Raw genomic sequence first — 21,585 nt, 5'->3', positions numbered from 1 at the left:
CACACAGTGTTGGCTTTGGCGGGATTCTAGTCGCCTGTGGGTTTTCTTGCAGCAGGGATGCTTAGAAGAGCTGTAGCTAAGACAGAACAGTCTCCCTCTCTGTCTTCCCCCACCCCCTTGGTAAAGTTCAATGAAAAGACTCGTTGTCCCATGGCCAGGAGAAAAATTGCTAAAACAAAAGTCAAAGCTGTTGTATTATTTTAAAATATTCTTTCCATGTTCTCTAATGCTTTGTGGAATCTGTTCAGATTGAATTAACCTCTATTTCTCAGCACAATTCTTCTCATCTGCCCATATATGAAAGGAACTGTTCTCAAACGTCATTCCGTTTTCCAGTTAGAAATGGATCCTGTTCTTCAAATGCTAACAGCTGTAAATGCCAAATTGAGAAACAACCATTGAGATGGGTGCAGGCACTGACTTATTTTTTTCTTGTTCCACTGCCACTGCATTTTTTTTTAAATCTATCTTGCCTGTTATTAATATTGCCATACTGGTTTTATGTTGGTATTTATATATAGTATCCTTTTCCTCATTCTTTTACTTTTTAAAAATAGCTTTTTAAAAGTTTAACTTACATATCATAAAATTCATCAATTTTAAGTGTACAATCTGATGTGTTTTGACAAATGTATAGATCTGTCACAATCATGATGCGAACATTTGTGTCACCTCCCAGTTTCCTGATGCCCCTTTATAGCTGATGCCCTATCACCCAGCCCCTGGAACCACTGGGCTGCTTGCTGTCATATAGTTTTGCCTTTTACGGAATGTCATGTAAATAGAATCATGCTGTATGTCGTCTTTTTGTGACATAACTGGCTGGTTTATTCATAAATAAAGCTTCAGCATAATTATCTTGAGATTCATTCAGTAGATCAGGGGTCCTCAAACTTTTTAAACAGGGGGCCAGTTCACTGTCCCTCAGACTGTTGGAGCGTGCACACTGTGGGCCCGGGACAAGATGGCTGCTAAGCAGGACAGGCAGCGGCGGCAAAAACACCCAGAGGGCCGGATAAATGTGCTAGGCGGCCAGCATGTGGCCCGCGGGCTGTAGTTTGAGGACACCTGCAGTAGATCATTCCTTTAATTGCTGAGTAGTATTCCATTGTATAGATATATCATGATTTGTTTATCTGTTCGTCAGTTGATGGACATTTGGGTTGTTTTAAATTCTTAGCTTTTAGAAATAAAGCTTCTCTGAGCATTTGAATGCAAGTCTTTGTGTGGCTGTGTTTTCCTATCTTTTGGGTAAGTACCTGGGATCACGAGGTTGCTGGTAGAAGGATGAAACATCTGGTTTGCCTGGGACCAAAGGGTTTCCAGGATGTGGGACTTTCAGTGCTAAAGCATGGGTAGTTCTGGGCAGACGGGGACAGTTGGTCACCCTGAGCTGTGCTGTTTGGCAGGTGTATAACTTTGTGAGAAACTGCCAAATTGTTTTCCAAAGTGACCACACCATTTTGCATTCTCATCAGCAACATATGAAGGTTCCAGTTTCTTCACATCCTCACCAACACTTGGTTGTATCAGTCTTTTTAGTGGATTTGTCATGGGACCTCATTGTGGTTTTAACCTGTATTTTGCTAATGACCAAGAATTGTGAACGACTTTTCATGTTTATTTGTCATCAAAATATCTTTGGTGATATGACTGTTCAAATCTTTTGCACATTTTAAGTGGGTTGTTTGTTTTCTTACTGAGTTTTGAGTATAAGTAATTTATCAGATTTTTTAAAAATTTCAAAGTATGAAGGGGGTATAAATGTTTTTGGTTACATGGATTGCTTTTGTAATGCTTGAATCATGGCTATAAGTGTGCCCATCACCCAAATAGTGTTCATTGTACCCTTTAGGTGGGTTTTTGTCCCTCCCATCCTAGCCTCTACCCCTTTGAGATATAAGTTTTGCAAATATTTTCTACCAGCATATGGCCTGCCATGCCATTGCATTTTGAAAAAAGAAATGTTTAAATACTTCCAGATACTAATGTGTATTTTAAAATTATGAATTTGTATGTCATTGTTTTATTATAATAATATTAATTAAGTATAAAAGTTAATTTCATGTACATTAAATGGCTTTGTTTGATAAAATTAACAATGCTTACTTTCTATTGATTGGTTTGGGTGCAGAATGATAATAATAGCAACAAATAGCTAATGTTTATTCAGTACTTTCTATGTGCCAGGCCATGTTTTTAGTGCTTTATATATATGTATATATGAGCTGATTTAATGCATACAACAACTGAGTCTATTGTTATCTTCATCTTCAAGATAAGGAAACTGAGGCCAAGAGAGCATAAGTAATCTGCCCAGGGTTAGACAGCTAGAAGTATTTAGTTTTGTTTATTTTCAACCCCCTACCCTTCGCCTACTCTCAGCGCCTTTGGTTAGCAGTGGTGGCTTGAAAACACAAACACTTCTTGAAATCCACAGTAAACACAAACCACATGCAATGGTGTTCATTTTTAAGAAATGCTAATCATCTGCTACATCATATTCTAAATGTTTGATTTAAGTGCAAATGTGTCAGGGTGGAAGTGGACCTTGCGGGCATGTTGTATATGTTTGGAAATAAATGAATATGGACTTTGTGTCTGCTCAGTTAGGAGGCAGGGGAATAGTAATAAAATAATAAATCACAAAGAAATGATGTAACACACATAGTGTCATATAAAATAAAGTGCTAAATAGCACAAGAGCTCGAAAGTAAATAGTAGGTTTAAGATTAGAGAAAAACGCTAGATGTTCTACGTTTTCTTCCTTTTCTCAAAAGGAATCTCAGAGTTAAAGCTATGAAAAGGGACCAGTTCAATTAGTAAACAGTTTAAATAGTTTAAAAAGGGAGTGAGGGGAGCGGTTCTCTGTAATGAGAGAGTAGGTTCTGGAAATTCACCCCTCACAAGCCATGAAACCTTGGCCAAGGTACTTCTCAGAGTTACTGTAAGAATTAAATCACTGCATACATTTAAAGCACCTGGCCCAGTGCCTGGCATGTAGTAAGTGCTGAATAAACAAGTCATTATTTTTACTATAATTTTAATGCATAGTAAAAAGTGAACTAGCTCAATACAGCAAGTGTGAAAAACTGTGGACTTTGAAGGTTGACTGGCTCAGGTTCATTTCCAGGTCAATTCCTTTAAGTGTTGGGAAGTGGTCCCCTCTCTGTCCCTGCCTCTGACAGTGAAAGAGCTATGGCCTTTTGTGAATTGACTTCTGGGGATTTGACTTTTAGCTAATTGAGTTTTCTGCTAATCAATGCATGGAAAATTGGCCTGCTCACCCTGGGTTTGAATCCTGGCTCAGACACTTGCTTACTGTGTGTGACCTTGGGCAAGCCACTGAACTCTCCTGAGCCTTATGGGAATACGGGGATAATATTAGGTAATTGAATGAGTTAATACATGTAAAGCATTTGGAATAGTGCCTGGCACATGGACTCAGTCTAGTATCGGAGTCCAAGTCCTTAATCACTCTGCCAACTCCCTCTTAATAAACGTGTGTGGGAGACAGGGAGACTGGGAGGCTGGGAGGCTAGGAGGTTGGAAAGGGAAGCTGAGAGATTGAGAGGCTGGGAAGGGAGGCTGGGAGGATAGGAGGCTAGGAGGCTGGGAGGCTGACTGTATGATACTACCTTATGTCAGCTGTACATGAATTTCTTGGGAAATTTATATATATTAATTTGTGCCATCTGCTAGACTGGCACATTATTAGACTGAAGGAATATTGTTATTTGGAATTCTCAGATCCAGTTTTTCCTTGTTCAAATCCAAGATATACAATGTGACTATGAATAATTGGCAATACACTTAACTGATAAGAAACTTGAGGATAGATTTTTCTCTTCAAGTTTTCCATTCAGTCTTATAGTGATCAAAGTGATGAAAAATTCCAACTATGCACACCCTGCTCGGAGTATCCAAGAAGAACCTACCAACGGGGGCTACTTAAGCTCTTAAGGGCCAAACACACAAATGGCATTTTAAGTGCAAGTGGCGTGTTTGAAACCTGAAAAGGTGGGGCGGTGGGTCTGGGGCGCCTGGAGTTCAGGGAGACCCAGAAATCTCACCCTGATCCCTTCTCTTGTGTTTGTCACAGCCTCGCCCCTCTTCCTCGTCTTGAAAATGGACAAGATGCTTGCGGGCTGCCTTCTGCTGATCCTCGGACAGGCCGTCCTCCTCCCCGCTGAGGCCAGGCAGCGGCCACACGCGAGGGCCACCTCCAGAGGCAGACAGGCTCGGACCCACCCCCAGAGGGCCCTCCTGGGTGAGTGAGGGGCCCCAGCTGCGGAAGCAGGCAGGCGGGGAGCCTGGGGGAGTCTGGACGAGGGGGCTGCTATCCCTTGGGGAAGCTCTCCTGTCCCTGGGTGCTCTGTTGGGCGTGCTGGGGCCGGGTCTCATTGGGCACAAGTGCATCTGGAGTGGAAGGTGTGGTTGAACACAGGCTTTCAGAACAAAACCAAACGTTTTCTGTTTTGAAGCCTTCAGTTTAATCTGAGGCTTATGACTTTTCTCCAATATGCCAGGCAAGATTTTTCACCCGAAAGTATCGTTATTGGATTTATCTGGACAAAGGTGTTATGAAAAAAAAAATTTTTTTTTTTTTTTGAGACAGAGTCTCACTCTGTTGCCCAGGCTAGAGTGCCGTGGCCTCTAGCTCACAGCAACCTCAAACTCCTGGGCTCAAGTGATCCTCCTGCCTCAGCCTCCTGAGTAGTTAGGACTACAGGCATGCACCACCATGCCCAGCTAATTTTTTGTATATATATTTTTAGTTGGTCAATTAATTTGTATTTTTAGTAGAGATGGGGTCTCACTCAGGCTGGTTTCGAATTCCTGACCTTGAGCAATCTACCCGCCTCGGCCTCCCAGAGTGCTAGGATTACAGGCATGAGCCACCATGCCCAGCTAATTTTTTGTATATATATTTTTAGTTGGTCAATTAATTTCTATTTTTAGTAGAGATGGGGTCTCACTCAGGCTGGTTTCGAACTCCTGACCTTGAGCAATCTACCCGCCTCGGCCTCCCAGAGTGCTAGGATTACAGGCATGAGCCACCATGCCCGGCCTGAAAAAATTTTTTATTGGATTTGGCCAGCTAGATCTGTTAACTATGCCTCCCCACATGGCAGCGGGGGAAAAGGGCATGCACACAGTAGAGGTGGGACTTTCTGAGCTGAATCAAGATATCAAGAATGGAATATGCCAGGGGTCTATTATTCTGGTCCGGTCTGATCTTTCAAAAAAAATTCTTGCAGAGAGAAAGGAAATTTCACGAGAGCACACAGACTATAGATGAATCAGCTGGTTCTAAACAAGGGTTCTGGTAAGCATAGCATGTGGAGGTCCTGGGAAGCTTGGCCGTTGGAAAGAGAATGGGTTATGGCATAGACCTGAGTTCAAGTCCTGCCTCTGCTGCTTACCAGATGTATGTACTGAGGCAATGTAACCTGTGAGGTTCGGTTCCCTCATTTATAAAATAGGAATGTTAATGCCAACATTGGAACATTTTTGTGAGGAATAAATGAGGCAATATATGTAAATTATAGGTATGTGGTGAGCGAAAGCTTTATCATGACTATCATTCCACAAAGTTCTCTGAAACTGTATATCTTATTATATCTTATTGCCCAGTCATTAGAATCTGACCCTCTGTGAAGGCTCCTGAGAGAACTACGCAGGACCAGGTAGCCTCAGCCTCGCAGTTGCAATCAGGGACCAAAGGGGTCAGAATCTTTACCGATGTTGACTGAGCAACCACCCCAGTGATACTGCGTCTTCCATGTCTGCGGTCCCCTGAGACTCCCTGTTTCCATAGTGACATAAATATGTGAAAAGGACAGGCACATGCTTAGTATGGTAATTAAAGGGTTTTTGAAAACAAGTTTCAAGATGCTAAACATACCTGTGTATACAACTGAAAATATCTGATTTCTAGGTCATCAGCAGTGATTGCACAGTTGGGTTTCCGATAGGGCTGGTCTCTGGATGAACCACCACACTCTTACCTGGAAAGCACCCTTCTTCTCTGGGCTCCACATCTCTCTCTCTTTCTCTCTCTCTCTCTCTCATACACACACACACACACACACACACACACACACACACACACACACCACCCAGCCTTCCCTGGTGTCAGCATTTACCGTCCTCCTCCTTCACTCTAAGGTCAGGCTCTGATAACCCTTGTGTTCTGAGATAAGAGCTAGAAGCCTGTTTTGCCAAAGATATCGCCCCTGCATCCATTTCCTCATTTTGATTCCGTTTCCTCATTTTGTCCCTGAATGTGTCAGGGACAAAGAGGAGGGTGGGACACAGCGTGTCTCCCCACCCCCAGGACTGGAAGTGGGCATGCGTGTTTCTATTGCACGGGAGCAAGAAGCCGATCCCAGGCATGCTGGAGGGCTGCTTGGCTTGTGAACGTGGTTGAGTGAGAATCGTGAAACCGAAGGCAAACACTACAACTGTGGCCCGAGTCTCAAGTGCAGTCTGCTTTGGGCAGCGTGCTCATTGGTAGTCCTTGCCCGGATCATATGACCTCTTCCTTCTCAGACTATGATGTCCTATGTTTTCTGTGTGTTTGCTTTTCTTGGCTTTTGAGGGTTTTCTCGTTCAGAACATTGCCTAGGCTGCATTTCACTCTTTTGTGGCAAGTCATTTTGACTATGTTCATGGCGTCCACCAGCATGGTGTATTTCACTGGTTACTTGCTTGCAAGCGTGTCTCTGAAAGTTTGCTTAACAGAGTAGAAACAGCAGAATTGTTTCTTAGGTTAATTTTTTGTTTGAATTATTTTCTGGTTTTTAAAAAATGTTTACATCTTATGTCTAAATTCAGGTCAGAGTCTCAGTAACAACTTGAATTAGTTAAAAAAAATAATGCATATATTTATTCACCGGCCCTGTGAATATCTCTAGGCCGGTCATTTGGCAGCCTGTGATGTCTGTCTTCGTGGGCTTATCTCTTACCTCATTCTGGAATTTTAACTTTGTGCCAGACACTGGGTGTTTAAGAAGATGAATAGGCACCATCAGGAAGTGCACAGTGTGGTGGAAGAGACAGGCACGTGAAAAGGTCATTAATGTGGCAGAATCAGTGTGCAGCAGTAGAGGCATATCCAAATTCCAGCTTAACTCTACCTGATGCGTGGGTGTGGTAGAAGGAGGCAGTGGTTCTCAAGCTTTTTGGTCTCAAGCCTGTTCCTTTTACACTCAACAATTATTAAAGATCCCAAAGAGCTTTTATTTATATATTTTTCTTGAGATAGAGTCTGGCTCTGTTGCCTTGGCTAGAGTGCAATGGCGTCGTCATAGCTCACCTCAAACTCCTGGGCTCAAGCAATCCTCCTGCCTCAGCCTCCCGAGTAGCTGGGACTACAGGTGTGCACCACCATGCCTGGCTAATTTTTCTGGTTTTTTTTGTAGAGATGGGATCTCACTGTTGCTTAGGCTGTAGATTCATTTCTCATTCATTCAATCTGTCACAAAATGTCATTTGGGTTATATTATATATATAAAAAAACATGATACAGATATTGAACAGATATTTAGTTGGAAAAAAGAAGGAGCATTTTAATAGCCTTTTCATATACTTGTGGATATCCTTCTTTGATACTACACCAAAACTTGACAAGTGGTAGTTTCTTAATGGTTAGTTGCAATGTGGAATCTAAAACCACATCAATAAACTTGTGTACTCTATACACTCATGAAAGAATGACAGTATAAAAGATAAATATTAGTGTTATTATCCCTTTCATGGATCCTCTAAAAGGGTCTCAGGGACCCCTAGAATTCCCCAAACAACACTTTGAAAAGGGCAGGTTTAAGGGAATCATTCCCAGTGAAGGTCATGACCATGTAGAGCCCTCAGGGCTGAGCAGGCAGCAGAGGCGTGAGGGTGCGGTGTGGCGGTGGGGCTTGGACGTGGCTCAGCAGATGGCAGGCTGTTCGCCAGGCTGGTGGTGTGAGCAGGAGATAAGCCGTGGTGGTGGTGGTGGTGGGGTCCAACGAAGAGTTGAGCTTCCTGTTGCAGGGGTGGGAGCCCATGGAGAACTGAGCAGACCATGGGCATCGCTTTGACTTTGCCTGCACAGACTCTCTGCACAGACTCAACCTTCTGGGCTGCAGCAAGTGGCAATCTAACTAGCAGGTGGCAGCCCCTAGCCAACGCTTCCAGGACAATAGGAGAATGAATGAGCCCGTGCTCCAGCCCATGGGTCCTTCCAGAGGGCACTGGGAGGTGGAGCAGAGTGTGGGCTGTTCCATTCTTCCCTCTGACCCATCCCTTATCAGCGCTACCCCTCCCCTTCCACACCCCTCCCCGGGCCCTCCTCCTGGGTTGGGAACTGGAAGCCATGTTGCCCCACCCCAATGACTGCCTGCTTTATCTGTGCATGTTTTTTCTCTTTGTTACATCCCTGTCCCATGGGGGTGGGGAGTGGACCTGTTGCCAGGGCAACCAGTGGGGCATGTCAGCCTTTTTGGAAACCTTAACCCTCCTTGCCCCAGTCCCCGTGTTCTTGGCCCCCTCATTCCACACACTACTCCAATGCCTCCAGCTGCTCTCCTTGCTTGCTGTTTCTCTTTTACAACATCTTATTGACGTGCGCATTCTTTTCTAAACTTACCCACCTAGCTCATTGAAACCTTGAAACCTTTTTCTTTCGCTATTATAGATTCCCCTTTTGGAGCAATACCACCCACTCAGGATTTATGTTTGTGTTTTAAGAGAGCACTTTGTGGCAATAATTTAAAAGGAGGCTGGCCCTAGAGTCTGGTCAGGGCATGGAGAGAGCTGAACTCCCTTCCCTGACCCCACTCTGCCAGGAAGAATTCCAGAGGTGTTACAGGGTAGAAGCCACAGAATTTAGTGAAACTTCTTCATAACAGTTAATTAACTACTTAAAAATAAAGCTAATGAAGAAAATCTAAGGATTCACCTTATATAGCCCCAAATTCGCTCTTTGGAAATCACAGTATATAATGAGGCACTTATTTCCATTTTTATATATCTCTAATTAAACCCGACATCAAAATATTAGTAGAGTTGCCACGTGTTTCATACGAGGAGCTGAAACCTTCTAAACTGGCAAAATGTCGGAAGGAGTTGGCTGGCTCGGGGAACTGAATGTCCTGCTCTGTGTTGCCAGTGGAAGTTTTTACCTAGGTTGATAATTATTTACGTTTTCAAGCCTTAGGTACCAGTAAGTGGATTTCTATGTCCGAAACCAATACCTCTGATTGACTTTGTTGGCATCTTCCGTGAGGTAGGGAAAGCAGATAGATGCCAGAAGCCATCAGAGTCCTGGAGCGTCTGACCCACTGAAGCCACCAGTCTTGCAGCCCCTGAAGCGCCTTTGCCATGGTTAGAACCTTTGTCTCCTTCCCTGAGCTTTCCAGGGCTTTGCTCATCCTCTTCCTTACACCTGGGCTGTCCTTCCTCTGCCAGGACTCATTATCAGCGAGAGCCACGTCCAGTGCTGCCTCCTCCCATGCCCAGCCACACACACTGCAGTTCCTCTGCCGAGGCGCCAACCCTGTCTGCCTTGTGTTCCGAGAGGGAATAGTGGTACCTACCTTAGAGAGAGGGATTCATATTTGAGTTATCTGTGCATTTGTTTCATTTTTACCACTAGACTATAAATCCCTTGAGGATAGGGACTGAGTATTTTTCATTTCTCATGGCACCTATGGAGGGCAACTCTCATCGACTGGGTCCCTGCTATGAGTAGGGACATGTTTTCTCACTTAATCCACGGGGGGAAAAACACTGCACAGTGATTATTGTTATATCCTATTTTCAGACAAAGAAGCTGATGAGGTTAAGCGATTAGGCAGACTTGTCAAGGCTTCTGCAAGCCCCGGCAGAAAAGGTGCCCAATCCCCACCTCCTTCATGGAAAGGATGCATGGCTTAGGGTCAGGTGTGCCGTGGAGCAAAGAAAAAGGCATCTTATATACTTGAACATGCTGATTTCAGCCCCTGCTTGCTCCTTGACCACGAGTCTTTGTGCAGACTATAAAGTGCCTGTTTGTATTCAGAGCTGCTGCTGCTGCTGGTCACACCTGGGTTCCACTGACTTCCGGCCCTGGCTTTGGTCCCGTCCACATTGAGCAGCTGAGTGAGTGAGACATGCAGATGGCTGATCTCATCTTCATTTGGGATGATGCCAGACTTGATTTGTCTTCTTAGCTAGAGACCTGGGGCAAACTGTTTTATTTGGATTCAGTTCATTTATCTATAAAAGGAGAAGTTTGAACTCAGTGATCCCTTAGGTCTCATCTAGGACGTGGTGATGTCACTAATTCCATTGCATTCCTGATGCCTCTTCTGTGTGGGACACCTGGTGAACTCCTCTCTTTCTTTCACTCTCTCCAGGTAGGAGAGCCAGGAGGTACCATATTCTGGAGGCCAAAAGGGAGAAGTTTTGAGATAGCAGCCCCGGGTGGTAGGATCAGGCAGCATGGCAGGGCTGGGCTGTAGGATCAGGCAGTGCAGCAGGGGTTCTTGAACTTCATAGTAAATCAGAAGCTTCTGGAAGGCTTGTGAGAACACATTACTTCTCCCATGCCTAGAGTGTCTGATTCAGTAGGTCCGGGTTGGGGCCTGAGAAGTTGCATTTCTAGAGACGTCAATTTGAGAATCATGGCAGAAGTGAAATCTACAACGTAGAGTGGGAAATGAGCCATGAGAAAAGATCTTAGGAGGAGATGCCGTGGAGTGTGTGCCAGATAGACAATTCAAGATCAGTAACATCTGCAGAGAAGATTGCAGCTACAGAGTATAAACTAATTGGAGTCTGGGGTCCACCCCTTCTGAAGCTTTGAACACCATCTTTTAGTATTTTCCTACTTTATGGAAAGTTGGCAAAAGGTGGGTCTCAAAACTATATAGGAGCCTGCCTTTTACCACATAGCGATTAGCCACGCATATCTGAAGAATCCAGCGGCTCGCCTGTGTCTTTATCATCAGAACTGATTGTACAAATTAAGGTTGATGTATAGAGCTCATAACATTTTTTTCCCCCTAGAGATGGGGTTTCACTCTGTCATCCAGGCTGGAGGGCAGTGATGTGATCATAGCTCACTGCAGCCTCCAACCCTTGGGCTCAAGTGATCCTCCTGCCTTAGCCTCCCGAGTAGTTAGGACTACAGGCATGCGCCACCACACACAGCTAATTTTTGTTATTTTTTTGTAGAAATGGGGTCTTGCTATGTTGTCAGGCTGGTTTCAAACTCCCAGCCTCAAGCAATCCTCCAACCTCCCAAAATGCTGGGATCATAGGGATGAGCCACTGTGCCCAGCCTATCCTCTTTTAAATGTAGCAAAGACTTTTAAAAAATAAAACCATTTCAAGTCCCCCGTTCTTTTTTTTTTTTTTTTTTTTTTTTTGAAACAGAGTCTCACTCTGTTGCCTGGGCTTGAGTGCCATCACGTCAGCCTAGCTCACAGCAACCTCAAACTCCTGGGCTCAAGCCATCCTACTGCCTCAGCCTCCCGAGTAGCTGGGACTACAGGCATGCGCCACCATGCCTGGCTAATTTTTTCTATATATATTAGTTGGCCAATTAATTTCTTTCTATTTATAATAGAGACGGGGTCTCACTCTTGCTCAGGTTGGTTTCGAACTCCTGAACTCAAACGATCCACCCGCCTCGGCCTCCCAGAGAGCTAGGATTACAGGTGTGAGCCATCGAGCCCGGCCCCCGTTCTTCTTTAATGCTCAGCTGCTCTGCATCCTCTGCAGGAACTCTGGAAATTCGGACCCGATGGAGGGACTGTCATGGCCACTGCTCAGCACAGACGTGCTGTTTCCATTAAATGCATCCTTTGTGCCTGTGCTCTGTTCAATGTATTCACCAACCTCTGGTACCAATCAATTTTTATAAACTGTGTGAAATAAAATTCTTCATTCCTATCTTGTGATTAATGCTGGTGGGAGAACCCCAAAAAAGCACAGTATCTGACTTTCAATAAACCACAAAGTTAAAAGCTTTCCTATAGAGTGAATAAATAACTTGATTTTTTTTTCAGTCACAGATCCTTTCTCCCCTTCTTTCTCCCTTTCACTTCTGTATTAAACTCTTTCTTTATCCCCTTCTTTTTCCATAACTTTCTTTTATATCTCTGTCTCTCAAATCTCTCCCTCTCTCCTTCATTCCCTCCCTCAGTTCCAGGATGTTCTGTCCTCATGGGTCTTGTACCTACAGGGCATGTATGTGCATGTGGGTAGAGTTGGGGGTTATCTCCTCAGTGAGTGACATAGTGCTTTTCTTTGCTGGCTGGTGCTTTAGGGGGACAAGGCATACAACCTTTCCTCTTTGGGGGCCAGTCATGTCCCTGGTCTCCCTAACTGGTGGTTAATAATGATAACAACGGTAGTGATGACAGCTACTAGTGCCAGACACTGTGCTAGCCAGTTCACACTTCACTGTGCATGATACTATTATCCCTATTTTACAGATGAAGAAATTGAGACTTAGAGAGGTTAAATGCCTTGTACAAGGTCTGCACAGCTACTGAGCAGCCACGAGTAGACTGTGAGAAGCCAACTTGCTGTTTTTCCTGCTCAAACCCTGTCGTGCAATCCCACTCCCTCTGTTTCATCCAACTCATCTTTCCGATCTCAATGGAAGCGTTTCTGATCTTCTAGGTTGGGACTTAATACCCCAGCCATGCATCCCCACAGCGTGCTGTATGTCCTCATCACTGCACTTAGCCTGGGCAGCGACTGCCGGCTTAATGGTCTGTGCGGTTCATCATTGTATCAGCAGTGCCCAGTAAGGGCCCTGGGACACAGCGGGCATTCCGTAAAAACCTGCAGGAGGGGCAAATGAACCAACAGGTGAGCAAAGAGGAAAGTATCTAGAAGGGTGCCATCAGGACAATGAAGGTTTCCAAATCCAGGGCATGTGGACAATAGTTGAAAGAACTAAGGATGTTTAGGTCGTAAGACAGAAGATGCAGGGGCTCTCTGAAGGCTGTGTTGGGGAAGAGTTTGGATTTGTTACTAAGACCTTAAAGATGTGATTTAGATCCAAAGGCTGTACTTTCCAGGAACCAGATTTTTCTTCTATAGGAAACTTTGTAGCCACTGGATCAGCCCACAAAGAAAACACATTGCTTCCTGGTGCACTGGGGATATTGAACACCTGGTATGTAGAGGGTTAAATAAATTTCTAATCTGCAAACCCCGATAATCGGAGATTCTATGGAGGTGCCTGCAGAATTAGGAAATGACCTGGCAGATAAGGACTTTCTCCCCTGTTAAGAAAAAAAAAAAAGAAACAAAGAAAAACCACTAAATATTTACTTTTCAAGAAAAATCTGCCTTGGAAGCATTTGAGATAAATTTTTTAATCAAAAGAGAAATTAAGAAATTATTAATGGAAAAATTATTAAATAATTATTAAGAATATTTACTAATTATTATTATTAATAAGCCCATATAATTAACAACCCATTATATGAGTTATATATGTTGCCTTTCCAGCAATGTTAATTGAATGAATGAAGATTACAGGTAAACTGCATTAGCCTTTTTGGTTAATTCAGGTGCAGCTTACAGTCAACAAAAATCACTAGACCTTTATGACATATGGCTTAACAGCTATCATATAGCTGATTTTTCTTAATGTAAGTGGAGTACTTTAAATTTATTTGTATTAAATTTTTTTTTTTTTTTTCAGACAGAGTCTCACTTTGTTGCCCAGGCTAGAGTGAGTGCCGTGGCGTCAGCCTGGCTCACAGCAACCTCAATCTCCGGGGCTCAGCGATCCTACTGCCTCAGCCTCCCAAGTAGCTGGGACTACAGGCATGCGCCACCATGCCCGGCTAATTTTTTGTATATATATTTTTAGTTGGTCAATTAATTTATTTCTATTTTTGGTAGAGACGGGGTCTCGCTCAGGCTGGTTTCGAACTCCTGACCTCGAGCAATCCGCCCGCCTCGGCCTCCCAAAGTATTTGTATTAAATTTTATCTTCTTCATTTAGGTGCATCATTCTTGCTTGCTGAGTCCTTTATACCCCTAATTTAGCAACTTAGGATCACTTGCAAATTTGATAAAATGCTTTCTATATCTTTTCCCAAGTCACCACAGAAAATACTAAAAGAATATTTCATATTCTTTTTTAGTGATGATAAGGAATAATCTTCCCCTTTTTTTTTTTTTTTTTTTGAGACACAGTCTCACTCTGTTGTCTTGAGTAGAGTGTCGCGGTGTCAGCCTAGCTCACAGCAACCTCAAACTCCTGGGCTCAAGCAATCCTTCTGCCTCCGCCTCCCAAGTGGCTGGGACTACAGGCATGTGCCACCATGCCTGGCTAATTTTTTTTAAATATATTTTTAGTTGTCCAGCTAATTTCTTTCTATTTTTAGTAGAGATGGGGTTCTCACTCTTGCTCGGGCTGGTCTCAAACTCCTGAGCTCAAGTGATCCTCCTGCCTTAGCCTCCCAGAACGCTAGGATTACAGGTGTGAGCCACTGCACCCAGCAGGAATAATCTTCACTTTAAAAAATTCATGTCTAAACATTTAATGATTATTAGATACTGAAAATGTGAGTAGAGCTAGTTCAAAAGTTGCCTGAACAATCAACATATAAAAATATTCAACGTACTCTTGATAGGAAACACAGAGATTTGAGTTGCGTGTTAGTTTGTTAGGGCTGCCATAACAATGTACCACAAACTGGATGATTCAACAACAGAAATGTGTTGTCTCGCAATCCTGGAGGCTAGAAGTCTGTGGTCGAGGTGTTGCCAAGGTTGGTTTCTTCTGAGGCTTCTCCTTGGCTTGGAGATGGCCGTCGTCTCTGCATGGTTCACATGGTCTCTTCTCTTTGTACCTGTATCCAAATTTCCTCTCCCTATAGGGACAACAGTCACATTGATTTAGGGCCCACCCTAATGAACTCATTTTAACTTAACCACCTCCCTAACGACTCTGAATCCAAATACATTCTGAAGTAGGGGAGAGGGGACTTCAACATATGACTGGGGGCAGGGAGGGAACACAATTCAGCCTGACACTAGTTGCTTTGCTTTTCACTTTCCCAGTTTGTGGAGGACAATATGTCATCTTCTGACATGTTTCTAAATAAATAGCCTCTTTTCCTTTCCGATTCACTTTGTATTCCCACTTCAGGGCGATATAACCATCGCTGACAAACGCCGGGGAGGCACCTTCAGAGACTTGAGCGGTGCGTCACTTGTTGTTAATACTTTACCCTCGCGTTTTTCCGGACGTCCAACAAGTCAGTTGGACGGTTGTGCAGCCGACACCCTAGCGCTGCGGATGGGAAACGGGTGCAGTCTAGCCACCGTGTGAAACCAAGTCCGAGCGAGGTTTTTCAAAAGCCGAGAAGTGGAACCACTAGCTCAAAAAGTCTTTGGATATATCCAGGGGAGGCTGATTTACAGGGAAAGATGAAAGGAGGATAATGTGTGTATTTTGGCTGCTCAGAGGACGGTGGGGCCAGGAAGGGAGCGGGGGGAAGTTGTCGCAAGCTCACAGCCAGCCAATGAGCAAGAACATCAAAGAGGAAGCTGCACGGCCAGATGTGGCGCAGCTGAGGCTCAGGAAGGGTCTGGGGGAGAGGCAGGAGGAACATGCTCGCTGGACAACTCCCGCTTAGAGCCAGGAGGGGCCTCTGGAAAGGCATGATGGATTACGTGCCATGTGAAGCCTGAAAGGATGAGCCCCAGAGGCCCATAACGTCGGGTTGGACCGCGAGATAAATTGAGGAGGAATCCTGTCCAAAGGGCTCAGAGCTGGCAAAGGCTAGGAGAGGCTGCTTTCCATCCAGCGCTTGATTCCCCAGCCCTGATACCGGGCTCGTTCCAGCCTGCTCAACCCATTCATTGAATAAATATGTATTAAGAACCCCATTGTTCCAAGGGCTGTGCTAGGCCCAGTGAAAGATGAAGAATCCTTAAATCTTTGGGACTTGTTGGTAGGATTGCTGGGGACGCGTCCCCTCCTCCTAGAGGTCTGCGTGTCCCCAGATGTCAGCGTGCCTGCATCTGCCCCATGCAACTGCCCCACCCACTGAAGGAAGCGGGCTTCTCCGCGCTCTTCTTCCAGTCAAACTTGAATTTGTCTGCAAAAGGAAGAGGAATGGGAAAACTGTCAATTTGATGTAGATTTTTTTCTATGCCCAAGTTGTTTAGTTTTAATGCACTGTTTTGTGTTTCATCATTTGCCTAGGTTTTCACTCATTTGTTCATTCAACAAATACGTATTGAGAACCCGTATCATGTAAGACATTGTTCTGGGTGCCATGGATACTGCAGGGTTGTGCCAGAGCCATATCTGGCTCACTACCTGTCATGCTTTAGGGTTTGGTACAAATTCCACAGCCCGGGGAACCATGTGTGCATAGGATCAACAAGAGAAGTCCTTAAAGAGCTGGTTAGCTCACTCATAAAACCGTCTTGGCTTGTTGCTTTCTGTAGGGGGGAATATATGTGACAACTAATTCAGTATCTTCAAAAGCCATCACTGGGCACAGCGGGTCACGCCTGTAATCCTAGCACTCTAGGAGGCCGAGGCTGGCAGATAGCTCGAAGTCAGGAGTTCGAAACCAGCCTGAGCAAGAGTGAGACCCTGTCTCTACTATAAATAGAAAGAAATTAATTGGCCAACTAATATATATAGAAAAAATTAGCCAGGCATGGTGGCACATGCCTGTAGTTCCAGGTACTCGGGTGGCTGAGGCAGGAGGATTGCTTGAGCTCAGGAGTTTGAGGTTGCTGTGAGCTAGGCTGATGCCACAGCACTCACTCTAGCCTGGGCAATAAAGTGAGACTCTGTCTCAAAAAAAAAAAAAAAAGTTCCATTTGTCCACATTTTCAAATCTGTTGGCATAAATTACAGTTCATAACACTGAACTGTGTTTTAATAGGGGACATGGTATTCTTTAACAAAAAGTGCCTACTGTTTTGTTCTCATAGGTCACACACAGTTCTTAGGAAAAATTCTGAAGAAACGTTGAGAGCTTGGGCATAGGTATGTGTGATGGGTGGAGAGAAGTGTCTATTGACTCTTGAGTTTCTCGGATAATACTTGGCATTTATAGAAGAGCTTTATGGTTTTTCAAAGCTCTCGTTGTTTACCTTATCTCCCTTGTCTGCCTGATGCCCACAACTTCCCAGAAGTGCCGGGGTCCGCAGCGTGGGTCTACCTTCCAGTGAAGGGTCCGTCCCTCCTGTCCCCTGGAGGAGTCTCCTGTTTTAGGCAAGCTGGGAAAGCAGCCTTGTCAAAGGAGGAATGCCCAGCCTGCTTGGTGCAGATGGTGCGGCTTTGGGTGCCCAGCTGTTTGCAGGAGTTGTCTGGGGATGTCGGCTGCCCGGTACTGAAGACTCCTGGGGTGTTACAGTTCCTGTGCTAGCAGGGGTAAGCCACTAGGCCCACGAGGAGTTGAGCTGAGAGTAGCCTGTCCTCATGGGAGAAAGGAGAGTCTCAGATGCCAGCAAACTTGCTGTCCAGGCAGTCTCGAGTGAGTGTCCAGTCATTTTCTGACAGTCCTGCTCATTGCACTGCGTGTGGTGATTAACACTGACCTCACCTGCTTCGTGGAACACGCACATGCACACCTTCACTCACCCTTTCCTGTGTCTTTGGAATTTTTGGAATAGGAACACTGTATCTATTGCATTTGGGTGTGGTTATGTGTGCAAGGGCAAAGACAGATTCCTCTATGGAGTACCTGAAAGACAAAATTATATTCTGTGTCAGTTCCATGTGCAAAGTCCCTTTTTCGCAGATGTTGGAAAGGTACCGGTAGAATCTAAGCTCTATGAAGGCAGGGATTTTTTTTTTTTTTTTTGAGGCAGAGTCTCACTCTGTTGCCTTGGGTAGAGTGCCGTGGCATCAGCCTAGCTCGCAGCAACCTCAAACTCCTGGGCTCAAGCAATCCTACTGCCTCAGCCTCCCGAGTAGCTGGGACTACAGGCATGTGCCACCATGCCCGGCTAATTTTTTCTATGTATTTTTAGTTGGCCAATTAATTTCTTTCTATTTATAGTAGAGATGGGGTCTCGCTCTTGCTCAGGCTGGTTTTGAACTTTTGATCACTTTGAGTGATCCACCCGCCTCTGCCTCCCAGAGTGCTAGGATGACAGGCGTGAGCCACCACGCCTGGCCTAAGGCAGGGATTTTTGACTGGCACCTAATAGATGCTCAATAAATATTTGTTGGATGGATGGTGGAATAAATGGAAACTGAGATGAAATGGAGAGGCCTCAGTGGGTTGCAGGAAGGACTCTGCCTCTCTTGGTCTTCATCCTGTAGATGGCAAATACTCTAGGAGGGAACTGGAGGGTTGGCAGATGCTGCTTTGCTGGGGGGCAGTGGAGCAAAGATTTGAAAATGTCCAGCCTGTCTCAGCTAGGGAAAGAATTTTTTCGTCTGCATTGGGGTCAGAATATTAAAGGGGTACCCTGTATCCTCAAGGGTCAGAGTGGAGCTAGGAAGCTCCAAAGGGCAAGTGAAACCCAAGGGGATGGAGGTAGGACCACTTGGTCCATCCTTGCAAGTTCAGAGATTATCTTATCACGTACTTTTCCTTCATGTATTAACATGACAATGAACTATTTCTACTTTGGTTTGCTAATGCAAGGGATTATATCCATAGATTTTCTTTCTTTCTTTTTTTTTTTTTTTGAGACACAGTCTCACTTTGTTGCCCAGGCTAGAGTGAGTGCTGTGGGGTCAGCCTAGCTCATAGCAACCTCAAACTCCAGGGCTCAAGCAATACTACTGCCTCAGCCTCCCGAGTAGCTGGGACTACAGGCATGCGCCACCATGCCTGGATAATTTTTTCTATATATATTAGTTGGCCAATTAATTTATTTCTATTTATAGTAGAGACGAGGTCTTGCCCTTGCTCAGGCTGGTTTTGAACTCCTGACCTCGAGCAATTCACCCGCCTCGGCCTCCCAGAGTGCTAGGATTACAGGTGTGAGCCACCGCCTCAGGCCCCATAGATTTTCTATTGCTGAACCAATCCTTGCATTATCAGGGTAAACTCTACTTGATCATGATGTACTTTTTAATACCCTACTAGAGTTATTTTGAGAATATGTTTTTGTATTTAGATTAATAAATGAAATTGGCTAGTATGCCTTATAATTTTCTTTATTTTTGCACTGTCTGGTTTTGGTATCAAAGTTAAGATAGCTTCATAAGAACAAATTGTTTTTATAAAATGGGGATTATGTGTTCCATAAAGAGCTGGTAAAGTCTCTCATAAAACCATCTGGGTTTGATGCCTTTTGTAGGAGGGATATAATTGAAACCTAATTTAATTTCTTTAAAAGCCATTAGTCTATTTGACTTTTCTATTTCTTTTTGAGTCTGTTTTGATAATTGGTATTTTCCTTAAAAATCTTCCCATTTGTATACATTTTCAAATCTATTGGGATAAATTACAGTTCTTAATACTGAGCTATGTTTTAATAGGGTACATGATATTCTTTAACAAAAAGTGCCTAGTGTTTTGTTACTGTAGATCACAAAGTTCTTAGTAAAAATTCCAAAGAAACATTGAGACGGGGGGATGGATATGTATGTTGGAGGGAGAATAGTCTCTATAGACTCTGATAATACCTGGTACTTATGGAAGAGCTTTAGCTTTTCAAAGCACCTATTGCTTATCTTATGTCTCTTATCTTCTCAAAGTCCTTGAGAGGTAGATTTTTAATGATTTACAGTTTATAGATAAGAAAAATCTGATCAGGGATGTTCATTTATCCCTGATGTACAGATGAAATCAGAAGTCACTCCTAGAGCATGTCATTTTGATTAGAAGAAGAGAGTTCAGAGATTATTTAGTTAAGAGATTCTAAACCTGGGATCCACTGACCCCCAAAGAGCCCTGGGGTAGACTTCAGTGTGTCCATAATTTGCATGGGAAAAAATTACATCATTTTTCACTAACCTGTATGTGCAATTTAGCATTTCTTTCTGTTATGATTGTAAGCAGCAAACCACAGGAGTAGTAGCAGTATTGTGTCACCAGTAAAGATCACAGATATTTTCATGGCAAATTAAAGTTAAAAGAGATAGCTCAAAATATTGTTTATGCTCATCACTGCTTCAAAATCAGTTAGTAGACCTACCTCTTGATCTTATTTTTAAAAGTACATATGTTACTATATCCTCAATTTTTTCTTTTTAATATCTTAATAACTGTGTTTCAAATAATTAGCCTCCTTTCTAATCCTTTGCATTCATTTATTATTTGTTTATTGCAGTAAAAAAATATTAGGTTATTAAATATGAAATGTCCGATATCCTTCAGCACTAAGTTTGACAGTTGATATCTCTAACATTTCACTTTGATGCTTCTTGTTTTCGTTTTATTGTGAAGGTATATCCTCATTCTTTTCAAACACACAGTTTGGCTTGTGATTATTTTTCAAATTCTTTTTTTTTTTTTTTTTTTTTTTTTTGAGACAGAGTCTCGCTTTGTTGCCCAGGCTAGAGTGAGTGCCGTGGCGTCCTAGCTCACAGCAACCTCAAACTCCTGGGCTCGAGTGATCCTTCTGCCTCAGCCTCCCGGGTAGCTGGGACTACAGGCATGCGCCACCATGCCCGGCTAATTTTTTATATATATATCAGTTGGCCAATTAATTTCTTTCTATTTATAGTAGAGACGGTGTCTCGCTCTTGCTCAGGCTGGTTTTGAACTCCTGACCTTGAGCAATCCGCCCGCCTCGGCCTCCCAAGAGCTAGGATTACAGGCGTGAGCCACAGCGCCCGGCCTTCAAATTCTTTTTAGAGTGGTTATTGTGAAACTATGGATAAGTCAAAAATTTGAGTTATTTTGATGAATATACATTGCATCGTGGAACCAATGCAGCACAGACAGCTTGAAAGATCAACGGAGTGTTTGGAAAGGATGTGGCTAATGAGTGCACAATATGTCAATGGTTTGAGAAGTTCCATTCTGGTGGTTTTAATTCTTCAAAATGAGCCATGTGGGCGACCTGAGACCAAGGTGGATGATGATGAGCTGAAAGCTATAGTGGAAGCAAATCCATCTTAACCTACGTGTGAATTAGCAGCAAGGTTTGACATTACTATTCCAACAATATTGGACCATTTGAAACAAATGGGCAAGGTAAAGAAGCTGGATAGATGGGTACCGCATGAATTAAATGAGCATCAGAAGGCCGGGCGCGGTGGCTCACGCTTGTAATCCTAGCACTCTGGGAGGCCGAGGCGGGCGGATTGCTCAAGGTCAGGAGTTCAAAACCAGCCTGAGCGAGACCCCGTCTCTACTATAAAAATAGAAAGAAATCTATTGGCCAACTAATGTATATATATAAAAAATTAGCCGGGGCCGGGCGCTGTGGCTCACGCCTGTAATCCTAGCTCTTGGGAGGCCGAGGCGGGCGGATTGCTCAAGGTCAGGAGTTCAAAACCAGCCTGAGCAAGAGCGAGACCCCGTCTCTACTATAAATAGAAAGAAATTAATTGGCCAACTGATATATATATAAAAAATTAGCCGGGCATGGTGGCGCATGCCTGTAGTCCCAGCTACTCGGGAGGCTGAGGCAGAAGGATCACTCGAG

The 21,585-nt window shown here is 43.9% G+C and overlaps 1 protein-coding gene across 2 annotated transcripts in view; it reads left to right on the top strand.

Moving 5' to 3' along the window:
- Positions 1–21,585, top strand: part of MATN2 (matrilin 2) — a 137,124-nt gene that overhangs the window by 9,775 nt on the left and 105,764 nt on the right. For both annotated transcript variants that reach the window (XM_020288930.2, XM_020288932.2), the window contains exon 2: positions 4,103–4,270. In XM_020288930.2, coding sequence (XP_020144519.2) covers positions 4,129–4,270 — 142 coding nt within the window. In that variant the 5' untranslated portion in view covers positions 4,103–4,128. The remainder of the gene's footprint in view (positions 1–4,102; positions 4,271–21,585) is intronic.

This window comes from Microcebus murinus, chromosome 7, assembly GCF_040939455.1.
Source record: "Microcebus murinus isolate Inina chromosome 7, M.murinus_Inina_mat1.0, whole genome shotgun sequence".
In the NCBI taxonomy this organism is placed as follows: domain Eukaryota; kingdom Metazoa; phylum Chordata; class Mammalia; order Primates; family Cheirogaleidae; genus Microcebus; species Microcebus murinus.
Note: the sequence above shows the minus strand (reverse complement) of the source record. Positions and strands in the feature narration are given on the sequence as shown.